The sequence below is a fragment of the Procambarus clarkii genome, chromosome 89 (genome assembly GCF_040958095.1).
Source record: "Procambarus clarkii isolate CNS0578487 chromosome 89, FALCON_Pclarkii_2.0, whole genome shotgun sequence".
In the NCBI taxonomy this organism is placed as follows: Eukaryota; Metazoa; Arthropoda; class Malacostraca; order Decapoda; family Cambaridae; genus Procambarus; species Procambarus clarkii.
In genome coordinates this window covers 19,779,836-19,796,720 of record NC_091238.1, presented here as the reverse complement: position 1 = coordinate 19,796,720, position 16,885 = coordinate 19,779,836, and the positions used below count along the sequence as shown (strand labels likewise).

The 16,885-nt window shown below is 50.2% G+C and overlaps 1 protein-coding gene across 1 annotated transcript; it reads left to right on the top strand.

Annotated features, from left to right (window-relative positions):
• Window positions 1–905: 905 nt before the first annotated feature.
• On the top strand, window positions 906–1,750 carry LOC138359229 (protein qua-1-like). Its single transcript, XM_069318222.1, has 2 exons — window positions 906–1,397; window positions 1,661–1,750. Exons 1-2 carry the CDS (start codon window positions 906–908, stop codon window positions 1,748–1,750), a joined length of 582 nt encoding a protein of 193 aa, XP_069174323.1.
• Window positions 1,751–16,885: the final 15,135 nt, after the last annotated feature.

The following is a 16,885-nucleotide window of genomic DNA, read 5'->3' as shown; positions in this document are numbered from 1 at the left end:
TCAACCCCCGCAAACACAACTAGGTGAGTACAACTAGGTGAGTACACACACACACACACACACACACACACACACACACACATAAGGGGGTGATGTGGTGGAGGCTGACTCCATACACAGTTTCAAGTGTAGATATGACAGAGCCCGATAGGCTCAGGAATCTGTACACCTGTTGATTGACGGTTGAGAGGCGGGACCAAAGAGCCAGAGCTCAACCCCCGCAAACACAACTAGGTGAGTACACACACACACAGGCTCAAGAATCTGTACGCCAGGTGAGAGGCGGGACCAAAGAGCCAAAGCTCAACCCCCGCAAGCACAACTAGACGAGTACAAACTCTTACTGAAGCAGGGGGTGAACCCCCCCCCCCCCTCCAACCCCCTACCCCCCCTCCCCCAGTAGCGGCACGCCACCACATCTAACAGCTCTCTCTCTCTCACACACTCTCCCTCCCCCTCTCACTTACACCTCTCACACCTCTCACCTCCCTCCACTCTTCTTTACTCTCGTGCCACACTCACCACTCCAAAACAACCCACCAATTGGCCGGCCATTATGACGCCCAGTCTTCCCGATGTGATGGTCGATGGAGCAATTGCCTGCTATTCTTTGTGGTAACTGGCTGATTGGTTGTCCGCTGCAGCCTGCCCGTTGGAACGAGCTTGCGTTCGCCTCGTTATGGCTAGTGATAGATTCAATGCTTTATTGGGGGGGTTCGTATTTTGGAATTTTCTCCCCGGGGGGGGGGAGGGAATGTGTTTAACTGTGCGTGGCAATTTTCTTGTCATGCAAGAATGTTTAGGAGAGTGTAAACACCTGGAGTGTTCGAGCAAGATGCTGGCCCGGACTGGGCTTGGATAGTGTAGGGGAAGGGGAGTACTAGACCTATTTACTAGGGGTAAATATGGGATGGCAGCGTGGCGACGGACAGGGGATGGCAGCGTGGCGACGGACAGGGGATGGCAGCGTGGCGACGGACAGGGGATGGCAGCGTGGCGACGGACAGGGGATGGCAGCGTGGCGACGGACAGGGGATGGCAGCGTGGCGACGGACAGGGGATGGCAGCGTGGCGACGGACAGGGGATGGCAGCGTGGCGACGGACAGGGGATGGCAGCGTGGCGACGGACAGGGGATGGCAGCGTGGCGACGGACAAGGGAATGGCAGCGTGGCGACGGACAGGGGATGGCAGCGTGGCGACGGACAGGGGATGGCAGCGTGGCGACGGACAGGGGATGGCAGCGTGGCGACGGACAAGGGAATGGCAGCGTGGCGACGGACAGGGGATGGCAGCGTGGCGACGGACAGGGGATGGCAGCGTGGCGACGGACAGGGGATGGCAGCGTGGCGACGGACAGGGGATGGCAGCGTGGCGACGGACAGGGGCAGTACCCAGGTCTCTCTTTTCCCCCCTCCTCTCTCTTACTTTCTCCCGTTCCCGCTGTTCCTTTCTCTATCCCCCTCTATCCTTCAGCATCACTAACAACACTTCACACATGGGTTTATAAACGGTAATCATCAGTCATTACATTAACAATTACACTGCAACACGGCTCAGGATACAAAAAATACATAAAACTTTATTTAACCTTTGAGTGTATTACGATAAGATTTGTTTCTAATTTTGCTATGATCAGTGTGTATAGTTTTATATGGCAGAAAATATTAGACAGCAACATTGGAGAATTAAATGGTAAAGATACATTGACGACTTGTCGGCTAGAGGACCTATTCGAAGCTAGATTTTAAAAGAGTTGTAGACTTGTAACATATAAGCAAGGGTCGTGACGAGGATTCGAACCTGCGTCCGGGAGCATCCTAGACACTGCCTTAATCGACTTGAGCTACGACAGGGTATTTGTTCATTGAACAAATGAACATCAAGTGATGATGATCGTTAGTGATGCGTCAAACACTCTGTGTGTGTTCTAACATGAGATTTTGGGTGGCACTATTCAAAGAATATGGTGGATTTTTTTATGTTTTATTTCATAGTGTTTGGTTATAGCAGTTTGATGTTTGAAATGGCATGAAGGGTTATGATGTTGAGACGGGGATGTTGCGTGTTGCTGATGGAGTCAGGTGCTGACTGGTGCTCAAGGTGGCCAGAGACGGTTGAAGCCGGGAACCAAGAGCTGGAGCGTGACTGGCGGATGGTGGAGAGTTGGCATGACTATAGGTGCTCCTGTTGTTGTTTTAGATACAGCTGCTGGGAGCCCAAAGTTGCAAGTAGCACGGGCTATGGTGAGCCCGTAGTGGACTTACCTGGCACAGGAGCGGGGCAAGTAGCACGGGCTATGGTGAGCCCGTAGTGGACTTACCTGGCACAGGAGCGGGGCAAGTAGCACGGGCTATGGTGAGCCCGTAGTGGACTTACCTGGCACAGGGGCGGGGCAAGTAGCACGGGCTATGGTGAGCCCGTAGTGGACTTACCTGGTACAGGAACGGGGTAAGTAGCACGGGCTATGGTGAGCCCGTAGTGGACTTGAAGTGCTTATCGTAGACTTTCTTGGAATGTGGGATTCTTAGAGATAACAAATTTGTCATCCACACTTCCTTAGAAATAAACATACCATCCACCTGGGCGTCAGGAGACTCGAACCCTGGACCCCGCGTGTGTGGGGCCGAAGCTCTATTCCGAGACCATTCAGAGATCAAAATTTTAATGAAAATTATTATTTAGGAATTCTAGATAAGTGTATGAGATGTATTTAATACAGTAAATGTCCGTCACTTTATAGTATAGTCTTACTAACTGCTCAGTTATCTTGATATCGTGAGGTTATCTTGAGATGATTTCGGGGCTTTAGTGTCCCCGCGGCCCGGTCCTCGACCAGGCCTCCACCCCCAGGAAGCAGCCCGTGACAGCTGACTAACACCCAGGTACCTATTTTACTGCTAGGTAATAGGGGCAAAGGGTGAAAGAAACTCTGCCCATTGTTTCTCTCCGGCGCCCGGGATCGAACCCCGGACCACAGGATCACAAGTCCAGCGTGCTGTCCGCTCGGCCGACCGGCTCCCATGAAAACATTTATCAGTGGTTGTTAGCGGTGCCAGTGTGATAAGAGGCACTACTTTAACCATCAGGAATTAGTCTTGGGACTAATTCCCCCCTCCCCCCTCCCCCCACTCCCCCCCTCTCCCCTCCCCCCTCCCACCTCCCCCACCCGCTCCCCCCCACCCCCTCCCCCCCACCCCCTCCCCCCCACCCCCTCCCCCCCCCCACCTCTTCCCCCCTCTTCTCTGTCCCGCCTCCCACAACCTCGCGCTAAAGCTTACCCTTCCTCACCTTCCCTTGCATACCTTGCCCTTCACTGCCCCACCCCAGCCCCTCCTCGGCCCCACCCCAGCCCCGCCTCGGCCCCACCCCAGCCCCGCCTCGGCCCCACCCCAGCCCCTCCTCGGCCCCACCCCACCCCAGCCTCCCCCAGGTTACTGTGTCAACAGGGGCAAACAGCCAGTCTGTTGACAAGGTGAGAGTGTCAATAAGAGTAACCCCAGGTAGGGAGGAGGAGGCGACACAGAGTTTAAGGGGATGACAGAGGGGGGGAGATGGGAGGTGACAGAGGGGGGAGATGGGAGGTGACAGAGGGGGGAGATGGGAGGTGACAGTTGGGGAGGGGTGAACAGGGAGGTGACGGGACGGGGCAGTGTGGGAGTGATCACATTACACACCAGAACACCTCCACAGTGTGCCAGGATTGCGACCAGTTATATGTTTCGAGACAAGAGGATAATAGGCAGATAATCCCTCACTTGGCGGTCCCCATCCATCACAGCCTTCCACAAGTAGTCGCAAGTGACCAGGTGGATTCCGCCAGGCCTCACTTATCCACCAAAACAGCGCAGAAGGCAGAGGCAAAGTGTTTCCCCCATTGCTCTGTCCTCTCTACACCCGGATGAGGGGTTCAGGGGGCCACATTCAGGGTTTGGAGAGCCACACTCGGGGTTCAGGGGGCCACATTCAGGGTTTAGAGAGCCACACTAGGGGCTTCAGGGGCCACATTCAGGGTTTAGAGAGCCACACTAGGGGCTTCAGGGGCCACATTCAGGGTTTAGAGAGCCACACTCGAGGTTCAGGGGCCACATTCAGGGTTTAGAGAGCCACACTTGGGGTTCAGGGTCCACATTCAGGGTTTAGAGAGCCACACTAGGGGCTTCAGGGGCCACATTCAGGGTTTAGAGAGCCACACTAGGGGCTTCAGGGGCCACATTCAGGGTTTAGAGAGCCACACTCGAGGTTCAGGGGCCACATTCAGGGTTTAGAGAGCCACACTAGGGGCTTCAGGGGCCACATTCAGGGTTTAGAGAGCCACACTCGAGGTTCAGGGGCCACATTCAGGGTTTAGAGAGCCACACTCGGGGTTCAGGGGCCACATTCAGGGTTTAGAGAGCCACACTAGGGGCTTCAGGGGCCACATTCAGGGTTTAGAGAGCCACACTCGGGGTTCAGGGGCCACATTCAGGGTTTAGAGAGCCACACTTGGGGTTCAGGGGCCACATTCCGGGTTCAGAGAGCCATACTCGGGGTTCAGGAGCCACATTCAGGGTTTAGAGAGCCACACTTGGGGTTCAGGGGCCACATTCCGGGTTCAGAGAGCCATACTCGGGGTTCAGGGGCCACATTCAGGGTTTAGAGAGCCACACTTGGGGTTCAGGGGCCACATTCAGGGTTTAGAGAGCCACACTCGGGGTTCAGGGGCCACATTCAGCTAACCTCTGGGTCCTGGAAGCAGTTCATGGCCCATACCTTCACCCCTACCATATCAAGGCACTGTTGATGGGGGGTTTAGAGGGGGGGTGAAGGGGGTCCGGGAAGGGGGAGCTAGAGAGGGTACAGAGAATGACCAGAGAGGAGGGGGGATAAAGAAGGCACAGTGAACAAACAGTTAAAGAATAGAGAATATAAGGGAAGCATAACTAAACACCTGCAAAGCGTACTTGATCAACCGGGCTGTGATTCACACGTAAGACTGCGAACAGCTGCGTTTAACAGCCTGGTTAACCAGACTACAAACCAGGGAAGCCTGTCAGAGACCGGGCCGCGGGGGCATTGATTCCCAAAACCATCAGTAGGTAAGTTAGAGTGAATATGGGTAAATGGGGGGCTTAAAATAGGGAAAAGTAGGAGAGGGCGGCACTTAAGAGAGGAAGAAGTGTGAGGGGTGAGGAGGGGTTGTGGGAAGGGGGGGGTGATGGGGGGAGGAGGGGTGGTGGGGGGAGGAGGGGTGGTTGTGGGGGGTTGGGGGGATGTTGATGGTGTCAGAGTGCTTGACGGAGAGAGTGTAGAAGAGAGGCGGTGTGTGCGTGAAGACGAGGGAGCCGCCATCGTCAGGAGGTAGAGAGACGCACTAACCCGTCTCCACCTGCCCGTCGCCCTCGCCTCCCGGATAATTAGATAGCTGCCTTTATGTCTCCAGCACGAGCGGGAGGCGTAAGGCGCGCCGCAGCTCCTACTCCAGTCTGGTTTACAAGGCCACCAAACCTATCATGGTGTATCCAACAGCTGTGCCACCTCCCACCCCTCTGTAGCCTGCTTCCTCCTACCCCTCTCTAGCCTGCCTCCTAACCTTGCCTCTCCTGCCTCGTAACCTCTCTATGACAGCTTCCAACTACGCCTCTCTCCCAACTCTGACACTCATCTCTTCTTATGGTTTGTTTGCTTTTTCTTATTAAACTAAGATGTTACGACTTGCCACAAGCCAGAGGTGAGAGAGAGGGAGAGGCAGCATCTCGCCTCGTGGGATGCCAGGGCTCTTTGGTAAATTTTATCTCCTCAAAATACTTTCTTGAGATCTCGTCCTCATCTGGAGCAAAAGTTGACAGGGAGGAGCTGCAGGGAGAGAGAGTGAGAGAGAGAGAGAGAGAGAGAGAGAGAGAGAGAGAGAGAGAGAGAGAGAGAGAGAGAGAGAGAGAGAGAGAGAGAGAGAGAGAGAGAGAGAGAGAGAGAGAGAGAGAGAGAGATGGGGGGGGGCTCTCCCGGGAAGACAAAAGACTACAATGAGGTTATAAGGAAGACAAGCTATCTTCGATAAGGGTGACCAAGTTACAATGAAGACACTGCAGTATTCATTGTACAAGAGTTCCTGGTAGAAGTTTCCTATTCATTGTAGTTCCTGATAGTTCAGTGTCTGTAGTCTTGATACAAAACGCTTCACTACTTGCAGCCACTTTTCTTCTCGATAATATCTATTAATGTGAGCTCTTAATATCTCTCTACGTAGTAATATATCTACGTATTAACATGTCTACATGGTAATATCTCCAGAAATAATTGTTGGCTCACTACGCCTCGTAATTGGTGTGAATAACAGCCCGGGGAGTGAGCTGAGGCATGCCAAGCCTAGCCAAGCTTAACCCATCCCAGGGAGTAAGCTGGAACATGCCTAGCCTAGCCAAGCTTAACCCATCCCAGGGAGTAAGCTGGAACATGCCTAGCCTAAGCTACTCTGGCCCAGCCAAAGGGGGGGGGGTTAAGCTGGAACACGCATATGTTAGCACGCGACATTAACCCCTGAGTACTGTAAAGACCGAGGAGGACTGAAGATGGCTTCAGAAGAACCTTAACTACAGGAATGGGCAGACGAATGGATGTTTGAGTTCAACCCCAACAAGTGTAAGGTTATAAAGACGGGTAGGGGGGGGGGGAAAGGTCGTCTGTTTCGTAATGGATCCATCAAACTGTTGATTAAATTCATGGAGGCAGTTCTACTTTTAATAAGCGTATTCGTTCTGCCGCCCACAGTGCGGGGTGGCAGCACCCGCCCACACCCGGCCACGCCCACACTCCGCCCACAGCGCGCCCTTAACGCCCACCCGCCACGTTACTAACATTAAAATCTAATTTCACAAAAGTGAGAGTTAAGCTTTTATTCTGGAAGAATTAGATCTAATTACTTCTTGATCGTCACTTGCTCTAATTGTTGGCTTTATGTTCATTATGCAAATGGGGTCCCTTGTAAGGTTTTTATTTAAATGTATGTGCACACGCGCGAGCGAGCGCGCGCACACACGCACACACACACACACGCACACACACACACACACACACACACACACACACACACACACACACACACACACACACACACACACATCTTTACAGGCATCTTTATCTACCCTATCAATTCCCTTGAGAATCTTGAATGTGGTGATCATGTCCTCCCTAACTCTTCTGTCTTCCAGCGAAATGAGGTTTAATTCCCGTAGTCTCTCCTCGTGGAGATATAGATATAGATGTACTCAACTAGGTGAGTACAACTAGGTTAGTATACACACACACACACACGCACACGCACGCACGCACGCACGCACGCACGCACGCACACACGCACGCATTCAAGTATAGTACAAGATGAAGGGAAAACTTCCAACAGCTGAAAAAGGGGAACCATGTAACACCAGGAGAACAACGAGGGTAGTACAGGTACCATACTGGTACTATCCACAACCTTCACAAACCTGCCCAAAATGTTCTCCGAGTGCTGTATTATATACATCTGACGTCAGACCCAGTCTTAAGTACGCTCCCCTCGGCATGGAACCCCAGAAACACAAAATAAAAGTAGAAAAGGTCCAAAAATATGCGCCAAGACTGGTGCCTTGAGCTGAGGGGACTGAAGCTACAAAGAAAGACTGAGAGAACACGACCTCACCAACCTCGGAGGACAGAAAGGCGGACATGACAACGACGTACTAAATTCTAAGGGACAATTAACCGAGCACATAAGATGGACAGTGTTCAAAGTTAGGAACATCAGACCGAGAAGACATCATTGGAAACTGGAAACACAAATGAGTCCAATATGTCACAAGGAGACATGATCAGTTTAAGAGTCGTATATATGTGGACCGGACTAGATAAGCAAGAAGTAACACACCTGTTAAACACACCTGTATTATTCACACTATTTTACATATGAATAATATAAAGGATGCATTATTGTGTGGAGAGGTGGAGGAGAACCTTGAAGAGACGACGAGGAAGAGATATGAATAAGGTAAACAGTAGGAGAGAGGTGGACAAAACAGGAGTTTTGGAGAGAGATGCAAGGGGAAGAGTGAGTGAGAGATGTAGGAGAAGAGTGAGAGATGTAGGAGGAAGAGTGAGAGATGTAGGAGGAAGAGTGAGTGAGAGATGCAGGAGGAAGAGTGAGTGAGAGATGTAGGAGGAAGAGTGAGAGATGCAGGAGGAAGAGTGAGAGATGCAGGAGGAAGAGTGAGAGATGCAGGAGGAAGAGTGAGAGATGTAGGAGAAGAGTGAGAGATGCAGGAGAAGAGTGAGAGATGTAGGAGGAAGAGTGAGAGATGTAGGAGGAAGAGTGAGAGATGTAGGAGGAAGAGTGAGAGATGCAGGAGGAAGAGTGAGAGATGCAGGAGAAGAGTGAGAGATGCAGGAGGAAGAGTGAGAGATGCAAGAGGAAGAGTGAGAGATGCAGGAGGAAGAGTGAGAGATGCAGGAGGAAAGAGTGAGAGATGCAGGAGAAAGAGTGAGAGATGCAGGAGAAGAGTGAGAGATGCAAGAGGAAGAGTGAGAGATGCAGGAGGAAGAGAGAGAGATGCAGGAGGAAGAGTGAGAGATGCAGGAGGAAGAGTGAGAGATGCAGGAGGAAGAGTGAGAGATGGAGGAGAAAGAGTGAGAGATAGCAAGGACGGAACAAGAGAAAGACTCGTAGTGGAGAACAACAATTATCGAGAGGGTGTTTGTGGTAGAGGTAAGAGGAGGGAGGGGAGGGTGAGAGAGAGAGCTAGGAGGGGGGGGGGGGTAAGTGAGAGAGGAGGGGTGAGGGAGGGAGGGAGAGAGAAGTCGGATGTGGCTCTAACTAACGAGGTTAGCTGGCGTCTCAGAGAAGCTTGTCCTACTAACTTGATTCTGATGTCTTAATGCTGCTCAACCTGACCAAACTCCTCAGTGGAACTACGCACACCATCCGCTTCCCTGCCCCCCCTCCAGACCCCTCCAGCCCCCTCCAGCCCCCTCCTGCCCCCTCCAGACCCCTCCAGTCCCCTCCAGACCCCTCCTGCCCCTGCTACTTCCCCGAGCAGACAGTCCAGCAGCTCCCTGAAGCCCTCAGCACCGTCCACCACGTGAGCAGACAGTCCAGGAGCTCCCTGAAGCCCTCAGCACCGTCCACCACGTGAGCAGACAGTCCAGCAGCTCCCTGAAGCCCTCAACACCGTCCACCACGTGAGCAGACAGTCCAGGAGCTCCCTGAAGCCCTCAACACCGTCCACCACGTGAGCAGACAGTCCAGGAGCTCCCTGAAGCCCTCAGCACCGTCCACCACGTGAGCAGACAGTCCAGCAGCTCCCTGAAGCCCTCAACACCGTCCACCACGTGAGCAGACAGTCCAGGAGCTCCCTGAAGCCCTCAACACCGTCCACCACGTGAGCAGACAGTCCAGGAGCTCCCTGAAGCCCTCAAGACACAACAGTAAACATCAGACTACAGCACCAAGCCACCAGGGTGTGGAACACCAGCCCAATGTTAGAGGACCAGCTGCTAGAAACTCCAGGATGAGACGCCCCACTCCCACAGCTGGTGGCCCAAGATGGTGACGCCCCACTCCCACAGCTGGTGGCCCAAGGTGGTGACGCCCCACTCCCACAGCTGGTGGTCCAAGGTGGTGACGCCCCACTCCCACAGCTGGTGGTCCAAGATGGTGACGCCCCACTCCCACAGCTGGTGGTCCAAGGTGGTGACGCCCCACTCCCACAGCTGGTGGTCCAAGGTGGTGACGCCCCACTCCCACAGCTGGTGGTCCAAGGTGGTGACGCCCCACTCCCACAGCTGGTGGTCCAAGGTGGTGATGCTCCACTCCCACAGCTGGTGGCCCAAGATGGTGACGCCCCACTCCCACAGCTGGTGGCCCAAGATGAGACGCCCCACTCCCACAGCTGGTGGTCCAAGGTGGTGACGCCCCACTCCCACAGCTGGTGGCCCAAGGTGGTGACGCCCCACTCCCACAGCTGGCGGTCCAAGGTGGTGACGCCCCACTCCCACAGCTGGTGGTCCAAGATGAGACGCCCCACTCCCACAGCTGGTGGTCCAAGATGGTGACGCCCCACTCCCACAGCTGGTGGTCCAAGATGGTGACGCCCCACTCCCACAGCTGGTGGTCCAAGGTGGTGACGCCCCACTCCCACAGCTGGTGGTCCAAGATGAGACGCCCCACTCCCACAGCTGGTGGTCCAAGATGAGACGCCCCACTCCCACAGCTGGTGGTCCAAGATGAGACGCCCCACTCCCACAGCTGGTGGTCCAAGATGAGACGCCCCACTCCCACAGCTAGTGGTCCAAGATGAGACGCCCCACTCCCACAGCTGGTGGTCCAAGATGAGACGCCCCGCTCCCACAGCTGGTGGTCCAAGATGAGACGCCCCACTCCCACAGCTGGTGGTCCAAGATGAGATGCCCCACTCCCACAGCTGGTGGCCCAAGATGAGACGCCCCACTCCCACAGCTGGTGGTCCAAGATGAGACGCCCCACTCCCACAGCTGGTGGTCCAAGATGAGACGCCCCACTCCCACACCTGGTGGCCCAAGATGAGACGCCCCACTCCCACAACTGGTGGCCCAAGATGAGACGCCCCACTCCCACAGCTGGTGGACCAAGATGAGACGCCCCACTCCCACAGCTGGTGGACCAAGATGAGACGCCCCACTCCCACAGCTGGTGGTCCAGAAAGTGAGGTTAGGTTCGGGGTCATTTTAGTACATCAGTTTAGTGACGTCTTGAACGCTCTAGAGGACGAGCTGCTGTAATATATATCAGGCTATTTTATTTTGTCAATCTACTTCCCTCCTCTCCTACCATTCCTCTATTTCCTCCCTTCATTCCTTTCTTTCCCCTCCCTTCCCCCTTTCCCCCTTTCCCACCGGAACACAAGTGCTGGTATTCCTTCATCATTTGTTTAAGTATTACCCCGTGTAACTGAACCTGGTCAAGTTTGGTAGGTAAGCTGAGCTGATTCACAGAGAAGCTGACTCGTGTCTCTCCCTCTCTCTCACCTCCCTCACCCCTCACCCCCTCCCTCTCTCTCTCACCTCTCTCCCTCTTCACGCCTTCCACTCCCTCTCACCTCCTCCACCCCCCCCCCCCAGGGGTGCCAGAGAGTGACATCCAGCTCATATTTAGTGGGATAACTCAGAGTAAAGTTAGGCCAAGGGCACAGGGCGTGTGGGGGAGGCGGCCAGTGATACCTCAGGAGATAATGGATGCTGCGGGCTGCCGGGTATTTGACAGTGAGGGGTGGGGGCTGTGGGGGTGGGGGTGGCTGTGGGGGTGGGGTTGGGGGGCTGTGGGGGTGGAGGGATGTGGGGGATGGTTGTGGGGGGCTGTGAGTGTGGGGGAGGGGGGCTGTGGGGGTGGGAGTGGTTGTGGGCGGCTGTTGGGGTGGTTGTGGGTGTGGTTGTGGCGGCTGTTGGGGTGCTTGTGGGGGTGGAGGGCTGTGGGGGTGTGGGTGGTGGTGAGGGGCTGTGAGGGTGGGGGTGGATGGTTGGGGGGAATGGTTGTGAATAGCTGTGTGGGGTGGTTGTGGTAGTGGTATGGATGGCAGTGGATGATTTACACGACAGAATTTACTCTTTTTTCATTATATAAGTTTATTGATGATTTGCAATATTTATGTTGTAAACCATAAGAAGAAAAACCACCTGAGGGAGTATACATTGGAGGTAATCACTTCACAACCACTACAGAATTAGTGCCATTATCTACTCCCTATCCACAGTTTGGTTAGGTTTGGTTACGTTAGTAAATTCAAAAACTATTTGAGTATACCCTAGAATTTTATTGATAGAAAACCAATTTTTTCAGAACGTTTCTAAAGAAACTAATTTAAGCATAGACATGTAATATTTTAAACCAACAATTTATAATACAATAAAGTTATAACAGGAGAATCTTCTCTCTTTAGGACAAAAGGTCATTTGCCAGTTTGCAAGTAGCCAATTATTGAAACCGTAATGTGCTTTCAGACCATCACAAATATCTAGATCACTATCCAGGTGATTTGAGGTGAGGTTGTTTGAGGTAGGGTTGTTTGAGGTGAGGTTGTTTGAGGTAGGGTTGTTTGAGGTGAGGTTGTTTGAGGTAGGGTTGTTTGAGGTGAGGTTGTTTGAGGTAGGGTTGTTTGGTGTTCTGTGACCATCACTTTACCTGGGAATGGACTCGAGGAAAGATATTAAATTATTGGAATGAAGCAATTGAATCAATTACATTCAATTGGAATTGCACGAGGAAAAATAGAAGTAATAATGTTTTTTTAACCTGATGGTTTTTGGCTTGTGTTGGTGAAGGTGTTGTAATAGAAAGCTTCCGTTGTAACCTGACCCAACCTATGTCAACCTAATTCAACCTGTCTCAATCTAACCTAACTTAACCTTACCTAAACCTAACCTAACTTAACCTAACCTAAACCTAACCTAAACCTAACCTAACTTAACCGAATCTAAACCTAACCTAAACCTTACCGAAACCTAACCTAACCTATCCTAACCTAACTTATCCTAACCTAACTTATCCTAACCTAACTTATCCTAACTTAACCTTAACAAACTTAATACAACATAAGTTATCCCACCGTAATCTGCCCCAAATACACCAAAATGTCAAAAAAGAGTCACAATTATTGACAGATTGTCACTGTATTAATGTGGATTTTTTGTTAAATATATATATACACCTGTTAACATGTTAATATAAAATATTTCAAAGATTCCATCATTAAAACATTTTCTTTAATGTGTTTTGTAACAACATCTCTGTATTGCTTTTGAAATACTTCCTTCCTACTTAGCTTGCTGTAGTTACTAATATATTGATTATTTTGTAACATTATATTTGATTGAAGTTTGTATTTTAGTTTTATTGAAAAATACAGTGACTGATTTACGTTATGTTACTGTATTATACATCTGTCAGTCAACTATGTCAGTTGAATGATGAATGAGATGATACCTTTAGCCACAGAGAGAGAGAGAGGGGGGGGGAGGGTGCTAGTTGACCTCTGAGGCACTTAAGACAGTGCTTATACACACAATATTTATATGTGCATTCAATAGACATTCCTTTGACCTCTTATTTAAGGGTCAATTTGCGAGTTGTTTATAAATGTCTTAAAGTAATTGTATCATCATTTTCCTTCCAGCAATCTTGACCATTGTCAAGCTGAGGGCAGCAGAAGGCATCACAACCGTGAGTTACGCTACTGTTTTCTTATCGTCTTGATCAAGCAGGTTGTTGTTATCAGTGCTTGCATTACAAGGCTCCTCTCATGTTGTGTCTGTTGGACTGCGGCTTCAGCCCTTAGTGTGATCATTACAGTCGATTAAATGTAAATATTTCACAGGTAATCATCTCCTCGTGGCCCACAATATCATCAGTAAATCACGCGACAAGGGATATACATTGGATACGTTTAGGTAGTTGAGATGTACCTTGGGTAAATACTGGTTTGGGAAGAAGGTTGTTGGAGCAGGTTATCGGGTGGCATAGTAGACGTGGGATCGGTGGATTGTTTCAAGCGTAGGTTAGACACACGAATGTTTGGGGTGACTGTAAGTAGCTGCTGCTCTCGTATGGGTGAATAGGTCTTCTGCAGTGTCCTCTATTCGTATGTTCATAATACTAATTGTATCGTGAGTCAGGAACTGTACCGCCAGGAGTTCTGACCACACCAAGGTCCTGGCCACACCAAGGTCCTGGCCACACCAAGGTCCTGGCCACACCAAGGTCCTGGCCACACCAAGGTCCTGGCCACACCAATAAAGTTCACGTACCTCAGGTCTGGCCTGAAGGTACTCTTTAAGAAGCCTGGCGCGCGGTCACAGTTTTATAATCAGGTGTTAATTGGTTGCTAAACAAAGGCTGAAGAGTCAACAAGAGCGGTGAACCACCACCACCAACCACCCGCTCGTTAACGGTAACGACCTTCATGTATATACTTATCACAGCCCTCCGGTTTATAGAGTTCCTAATACACGACGCTTGTATATGTACGGTATACAAGGCGCTTGTAATAACTATTTATATAGTGTTTGGCTATCGTCCGGTTTATTGTGCAGGGAAATTGGATGAACTGGATGAATTGTGGTTACCTGTTCATCCATACACCAGGGGGGGGGGGGTATGGCTTGGGGGTTGTGTATCTTAGTGTGTATTATTGTAATGATTTTTGCTAGTGGTTCTGTATTGTTGCTGGAGTTGTATTATGTCTCTTTGTCTCTGTCTCTCTTGCTCGGTATCAGTGGGCAGACCGCGTGAACACATTCGCGACAGAACACGCGGGGCTGTGTGTAGAGAGCTTACACACAGGAGGCTTGTATGGATGGGAAAGAATGATGGTTGGGGAACAGGTGGTGATGGTATCAACATATATTACAGGCAAAGTAGATTTTTTTTTCTATTTTGCCGATATCAGTGAATATATTTTACAATGTGGTAAGAACAATTATGAAAAAAAATTCAATTATGCAGGACGATGAGTCACAATAACGTGGCTGAAGTATGTTGACCAGACCACACACTAGAAGTTGAAGGGACGACGACGTTTCGGTCCGTCCTGGACCGAAATCGACTTGAGAATGGTCCAGGACGGACCGAAACGTCGTCGTCCCTTCAACTTCTAGTGTGTGGTCAGGTCAACAAAATTCAATTATGTTAATATGATATTACAAGATTTGTTCGTGGGGTTCGCTTTGATACCACTGTCAAGTGGCACTCATTTCATTAATGCCAACCCCCAACCCACCCATTTTGGGCAGGTACCAGATAGCAATTAATGGTAAAAACTAGATGTATATAAAGTACAATGTCTCCTCAAGGCTGGAAGCCAGATGCCTTACCCAATTTTTAACCATAATTGCTGTTGGTTACTTATCCATCATGGATGGGTCAGGGTTGCCATGAATGAAATGAATGCCACCTGGCATTGTGCCAAAGCGACCCCCACAACCAATCTTGTACTATCATATTAGCATGCCTCTTAACTATTTATTCTTAAAAGTTTTCTTACTATACTTTCTTACAAGCAAAGAAACACATTTGAATGTCAACCTTATATAATAATATATAATATAATATATGTATATACTATATAATATATTATATCCCCTGATCAAATGTGATTTAACTGCAAATTCAGTTTACCATTATTTTTAAAGGATATAACAACATTGCCTGAAAAAAATAATATGACGGTAAATCTTTAACTAAAGTTTTCATAATCATTGTGTAATGAACGACCACATTAAACTATTTTACAAACCAATAACACCGTAATATTTTACAGGTCACTAACAGAATATATGGTTTGTTTAATTCCCTTTATTGCCAGTCATTTGACAACAACGCCATGACAGACAAGTGTTGTACACACCTCCACTGTACCTCCACTACACTACACTACACTACACCACACTACACTTCCAGTGCACTCCACCTCCACTCCATCCACCTCCCACTATACCCCACTAAACCTCCAATACACCCCACTACACCTCCAATACACCCCACTACACCGCCAATACACCCCACTACACCTCCAATACACCCCACTACACCGCCAATACACCCCACTACACCGCCAATACACCCCACTACACCGCCAATACACCCCACTCCACCCCCACTCCACCCCCACTCCACTCCACTACACCAATTTACAAAAAAAACTCCTAGTTTCCTCGACACTGTGTTTACATTTCCGGCAATTCCAAAATAAGAAAAAATTAGAGATATTTTTATTTGGGTATTTTTAAATATTTGTATTTTTGTATGAAAACTGTTTTAAATTGGCTATCTAAGAACAGTCATGAGTTTGTTTGTCAATAACCAGTAGCGTTCACACCTGGAGAGAGAGAGAGAGAGAGAGAGAGAGAGAGAGAGAGAGAGAGAGAGAGAGAGAGAGAGAGAGAGAGAGAGAGAGAGAGAGAGAGAGAGGGAGAGAGAGAGAGAGAGAGAGATTGTTGAGAAGGATGATTGGAGATTGGGTGATTGATGAAAGGGGGGGGTGGAGATTGATGCGAGTGGAAAACTCATGGAAAGTCGACTTGGTCTTTAGAGACCAATTTGCATTCGAAATATCTCTCTATGAAGCAACATTATGTTGACCTATATGCCTGCTGCTTACTCTCAGATATGTGGCGCTTAAAGAGCGCTGCTCAATATACAGAGCTCGAGCACCTCTGTTGGAAAGAAGAGGAGCAGCGCCGAGAGCTCTAATGCAAGAATATGGCGCTCAAATAAGTCGATTGTAAGGAGACTAAGAATCAAATGTCTCCTCATATGTTTTGGTCGGGAAAGAAGGGCTCTCAATGGCTCTGTGTTCTTGTTATGAAGATGTTTCATGGCCATGGTTATCCTCTCCTGGCCACAGTCATGGCCAGGCTTCAACGCCAAGGTTCTCCTGGCCACACCAAGGTCCTGGCCACACCAAGGTCCTGGCCACATCAAGGTCCTGGCCACATGAATAAGGTCCTCATGGCCTCAGTAATAATCTTGTGGTCACACCAATTACTTTATAGGCAGAAAAATGCTATCCCGGACACCATAATCACTTTAATGGCCACAAGAACGCTCAGGCGGCCATAGTAATGGCCTTTATGGCCCCAGTTACGCTCTTATGCTAACAATAACGCTAATATGGCCACTGAAATTTTCTTATGGTCCAAGTAATGCTCTTATGGCCGGTAAAACGTGGTAGGAACCGGCTTAAGTTCCGGACAGTTTAATGATGCGGCGACCCCACACACTCACATGATCCGGTTAACCCCTACACAACACCACCATCCGGTTAACTCCCCCCAACACACGCCCCCCACGATCCGGATAGAGCCCCCACGATCCGGATAGAGCCCCCACGATCCGGATAGAACCCACA